General features: G+C 38.6%; 1 protein-coding gene across 1 annotated transcript in view; it reads left to right on the forward strand.

The window, feature by feature from the left end:
- LOC110502560 (inactive phospholipase D5-like) overlaps positions 1 to 5566 on the forward strand; it is a 74438-nt gene extending 68872 nt beyond the window's left edge. Inside the window, exons 7-10 of the mRNA XM_021580679.2 lie at positions 925 to 1061; positions 1248 to 1413; positions 1594 to 1684; positions 1884 to 5566. Of these exons, the coding sequence (XP_021436354.1) occupies positions 925 to 1061; positions 1248 to 1413; positions 1594 to 1684; positions 1884 to 2158 (669 nt within the window). The 3' untranslated portion in view covers positions 2159 to 5566. The remainder of the gene's footprint in view (positions 1 to 924; positions 1062 to 1247; positions 1414 to 1593; positions 1685 to 1883) is intronic.
- Positions 5567 to 6000: the final 434 nt, after the last annotated feature.

Consider the following 6000-nt stretch of genomic DNA (forward strand, 5'->3'; position numbering starts at 1 on the left):
TCTCACCCATGGCTTTATACTTAAGGCCAGGAGTTTGTCCTTAAGATGTGACCTTATAACAAAGTCCTTGAGTTTTTCCATGTCTGGTTACATAGTCAGGGAAAAACTCATTCCGTTACTAATGTATCAATGTTTTTTTTTATCATTCTGAGAGACAAGCTCATCTTTATATTCAATTAATTTATACCGTTCTGAGATTAGGAATTCTGTGGGTTTTTTCTTGCTAGCAATAAGAAATTGCCAATATTTATGGATATAATTTGCCTAGCGAAGACTTTTCTTGGCTCCAACCTTTTTATTAGTCCTGATATGATGTAAATATTTTCAACGTCCTCCCACAGTTGTAATAACTTTCAAGAGAGGTGACGATTAAAAGCAATTTCTTATACAGCTCGCTATAACTCATCAGTTCATGTTTTATGTATGCTGACTGGATGAAAGATGGCATTGCTTCCAACAGAAAACATGTGGTTGGCTCGCTATAAATCAGGCTTGCCCATCCCTTCATGTCGATTAACCTTTCTGAAATGCAGAGGAAGCGTCAATCATTGGCGCTATTGATAACAATCCATGTGAACCGTGATCTGTCATTGTTCTCATCACACACACCCACATTCTGCTTACACACAGAGAGGGGAGTGAGACATATCAAGAAATAAATAACACAGAGACAGGATCAGTTCTAGAGAGATACCAGTAGAGAGAAGGTAACGCTGCTGTTTGAATACTAATGACCTCTTTAGACATCATAATTTTACTCTTAGAGAGGCTGTGACAAAGATATGCTCCAAGAGGTGTGGTGATGATGATGACGACAATGACAATGATTGATTGCATCCACATTATATAGTCCTGGCATTGACATGAGGACCTCAGTTCTCTACTCTCCACTGATTTTAAGTATCTGTTATCATCTTGTGGAAGAGCTCTCCAGATGTCTTCTGCCCTAAAGACAGGACCAGAGACCTCGACGCCATATCCTATGTGATCCAAAAGGCCAAGAAGTTCATCTACATATCCATTACAGACTACCTGCCTCTCACTAACAGGAATTCTCACAGGTGAGCAATCTGTAATACTGACAGCACCTGATGATCTTATTGTTAGCATTGTATCACATGCCCATTTATACAACACAATGATAACTGATAGAATGAAACTGATAGGATAAAACTGTGTAACTGTGTGTATAATTACCAGTCATTACCAAACAGATAAGTGTTTGTAACTCTTTGTTACCTGGACAGATACTGGTCAAGTATAGATGGGATGCTTCGGGAGGCCTTGATCCTGAGAAACATCAAAGTGCGTCTGTTAGTAAGCTGCTGGGAGCAGACACACCCCCTGACCTTTAACTTTGTGTGGTCCCTGAAGACCTTGTGTATGGAGCTCCCTAACTGTTCACTGGAGGCTGTGAGTGTGCACCTACAATACATTATTGGACACCACACACCTACATCCTCATTAACTGGATACAAACTGTATAACATCATATTATAATCTCTACGGTACCTGCAAACCTTAAGTGCTGTATATCGTGTAAAACATATTCATCACTACTGCTAAGCCAGCCCTTCTGTGTGTTTTGTGCAGAAGTTCTTCAGCACCAGGGAGCAGAGAGATGGCACGCTACAGGGAATCAACCATAACAGATTCATAGTGACAGACAGTGCTGTGTACATAGGCGAGTTTACTTCCATGAGTTTCAGATGACTAATATGTATTTTTCGAATGAACGAATTATTGATTTGTTTATTCAATTATTGGCCTGTCACTGGTTGGTGGGTTGATTAGTTTGCTTGTGAGGTGGGTTGACTCTTTGGCTAGTACTTTTTAATCTATATTTCTGATTAATGCTTTGGCGGGTGTCTGTTGTCCCATAGGGAACTTTGACTGGGTGGGGAATGAGTTTATGTTCAACGCTGGAGCAGGCATGGTGATCAGTCAGGCAGAGGGGCTGAAGGAGAGGAACTCAACGTTGGTGGAACAGGTGAGGGCTGCGTTCCAGCGGGACTGGTATTCACGCCACACCATGAGCCTGCAGGCTAACAAGATCCCAGTCTGCAACAAGCACCAGCTCAACCAACTGGCACATCTCAAAATCACTCAACCACCAGAGAGCAGCGGGAGTCAGGAGAGTCCCAATGGCTCCTTCTGACTCCAAAGACATGTGGTGTGTTACAAGACTTTTATGCTTTAAGAGAAAAATAACTGTTTGAATGCTGAAATCGGATACAATTTACAACTTGTTTTTAGGAAATATTTGTTTTCTATCACGTCTTCTGTTTATTTCATCCTCTTTCATCCTCTAAGACATGGGCAGGGAACTGATGAAATAAATATATTTTCTATTGATTGCCAAACCTAAATATCGTTAATTGTTTAATCCATTTTACCAATAATGTCCTAATTTATCACAACCCTTTAAAACCCTCTCTGACCAAAACACGATTGGAGCAGCATGGACAGTAGTGTGGAGATACAGTATATCCTATTCAAATCTATACTCCAAGGATGTTTACCTTGTGTCTTCAATATTTGTTTTTAAAGTGCAGAATTCCTCCAGCCTCGACCAAATGAACAGGTGCCATTTGTCAGTTGGACAACAGCTGATCAAATGAAGCGAATGGGAAAATAACAGACAACTGCATGTCTTGATCTCATCTGACTCATAAGCTACTGACATCTTTCGGGTGTTTATTGTTGCAGAGTACAGACAATTATGCCCCATTGGCATCAATCTATTTTGGTATTGCATCTAAAATCCTGTTTTGGTCTCAACTAGAATGTATACTTGATTACGTTTAATATCACCATGCCAGGGGTTGATCTCGGAATCTTAACTCAATTTCCAGGATTATGATACATTAACTAATTTTAAGATGAAAAAAAATGTTGCATATTTTATTCTATTCTGTATATTGTCTTTGTTGTAAACACTCAAAAGGGTAGAAATAGATATGCATTCAACTTTTAATAAAGCTTTAGGCCTCTTGTGTTGTTTTAACATGATCAAGAAATTGATCTATTACTGAATTTTTCATGAAATTTACATTTCTGTAAAAAGGTGTCTTGCTTGCTTGATTATTTTGGAAAGTATTGAAAACCACCACTACAGAAACAAAACTTCCCTGGGCTTTACTTAGTTTGTAAATGGTTATGCTACCATACCACTGTCATATGCTGTCATATAATAAACAGAGAAACAGCAACAGAGGTCGATAGCACACTAACATTGGAAGGGGCTGAGCTGCCATTTAAGGTCTAAGGTATTCGTTTGGTCAAGTTACAAGACTAGACAATGATTTTACCTAATGGAATATTTGGTAATTGATTCCCAAGTTCTTCATGGATAATTGGGTTTCTTTCTGGTATAACTCAGCTGGATAAAGGTGTCTAACCAGTGGTACAACTGTAGCTCTCTTTGGAAGCAGATGTTGACTTATTTACCAGATATTGAAAAAACAGTTGTTGGAGGGGATTTCAGTCAGTAAGATCAATATCATGAATTTTTAAAGACTGCTAGACACCATTTCCAGTTTCCCCTAAGGACATGTTTTGAAATAAGACCGCATGCATTGCTTAACTTAACACTGACAGAGAAAATAACCACAGAATCTCATCACCCGCATGATACAAGCTTTGCACCTGATCATAAAAGATGATCAACTACAGGAGTTGTTAACATCTTTTAATGATTATGGCACGCCAATTAATAAATGCTGTATGTAATAGCCTATCTGTGGTGGTTGATGGGCATTATACTTATATTAATTGTAATGTCTTATATCTGTATTTTCATTGTCTTTTTACAGTAATATAATGGGAGAACACTTTCTCTATGGTTACAGACGGTTCTCTTTGCACATATTCTGTTTTCATTGGGGTTCTTTTATATCTGTACCTATTCTGATACAGGAAAAAATATTAATAGTAGACTGAAAAAATAACAATGCACTTCCTGAAAATATTTTGTCAGTGTTAACCAGAACATAAATGTAGCATTAAGCATTAACAAAGATCTATGATGTACACTGCACTTGTGCCAGACAATGTTCTTAAAATAGTTTAATCTGAGAGTAAATATATGTACAACAATTTAACCTTTAACTATGTCCTCTTATCTTATTAAAAAGAGGGAGTCAAAGGCATCTGACTGCTTTTGGTGCAACAGTCCAGAGTGGGCTATTTTGAATAAAGAGTACCTCAATATTGACTGTTTGGGGTGCTCTTTGTCACTTTTTAAAACTTATTGCTGACAAATCTTCAGTCACTGTATTACTCTTGATGTAGCAATGCTGGGATTAACATTGACATATTTTTTCATTTAACAGACGCTCTTATCCAAAGCGACTTACATTTACTAACCTATACATCGAACCCATTAAGAACAGATCTCTCGCAAACCAAATTTGGGGTGAGTCCCAGATACAATCGATAAACTGCCCCTGACTAACTGTTGCCATCTAGAGTTAGTTTGAGGAAAGGCTATTTCTCTTACCTGCAAAACAGGCACAAAATATGTCTGAAATAATCAATTGTGGATTAGACAGATGTCCTACATTTGATTAGAATTGTCTCCTGTGTTGTTTTCTCAAGATGTTACATTAGATTGGTAAATCCACAGTAGGCCAACATGTCATAGGCTACTACTGACTGGTAAATCTGTTCATTAAAGGTATGATTGTAATATTAAAATATTAATTGGAAGGATACCACTGTGGTCAAGGTGACCACATAGTTAATTCCAAAGCACATTGCATCACATCACAACATTGAAGACGTTAATTTGACTACCGTCTATTACAGTACAATTACTGCCCTCTGGAGGACAATATGTCCCACCAATTGATTATACAGAGTATACTGAGTGTACAAAATATTAAGAACTCCTTCCTAATATTGAGTTGCACACCTCGGCCCCACAAATCGTTCCACCAGGGATGCTGGATCATGTTGACTCCAATGCTTCCCACAGTTATGTCAAGTTGGCTGGATGTCCTTTGGGTGGTGGACCATTCTTGATACACACGGGAAACTGTGAAATACCCAGCGGCGTAGCAGTTCTCGACACAAACCGGTGAGCCTGGCACCTACTACCATACCCCATTCAAAGGCACTTAAATATTTGATCTTGCCCATTCAGCCCCTGAATGGCACACATACACAATCCCTGTCTCAATTGTCTCAAGGTTTAAAAATCCTTCTCTAACCTGTCTCCTCCCCTTCATCTACACCAATTGAAGTGGATTTAAGTGAAATCAACAAGGGATCATAGCTTTCACCTGGATTAACCTGGTCAGTCTGTCATGGAAAGAGCAGGTGTTCTTAATATTTTGTCCAATCAGTGTACATTGTTTTGCATCTATTTTGCTCAATTTTGGCATACTCACTCCTTGTATGCCCTGCCTTTATGAACTGTATAGTACAATAGACAGAGCCTTCTTTTAAAATGATAGAATTTCAAAATACAAAAGGAATGTACATTTATTGTATAACCTTGTTGATGCCTGTATCGAATTGATACTTTTAATTTGTACTCTTAATAAAAAATGTTCTGACATTGTATTGTGGTTTTATTCAGAGTCTGTACATGTCACTGTCCAGTCCAACCTCAGTGACTATCCATTTCAGATTACTTGTGATTTAAACTGTGGGGGTTTAACCTATGAACTAATTAATCCTATCTCAAGAGTGGGGATGGTGAGGGCTCTCAATCCTGAAACTAGGCTAAGTATACTGACTCAATCACCCTATTCAGGCATAGAGGGAGCTCAGTAGCCTCGTAATTAGCAGACTGATTACCGCCAGAGAGGAAGAGGCAAAGTGAGAGGCTCCACTTCCGTCAAAATCTGCCTACACAGAACAAGTGGGCACGGAGGTCTATGAGAGACTGCCGGATTTGGTCAACTGAAATTTGTATTGCTAATTTGCTGAGTGAGGGTTATTTGATCGAACAGAATTTTCGTAACGTTTAGGTTGTTACAAATATACTGATAT

This window comes from Oncorhynchus mykiss, chromosome 23 (assembly GCF_013265735.2).
Source record: "Oncorhynchus mykiss isolate Arlee chromosome 23, USDA_OmykA_1.1, whole genome shotgun sequence".
NCBI classification, from domain to species: Eukaryota; Metazoa; Chordata; class Actinopteri; order Salmoniformes; family Salmonidae; genus Oncorhynchus; species Oncorhynchus mykiss.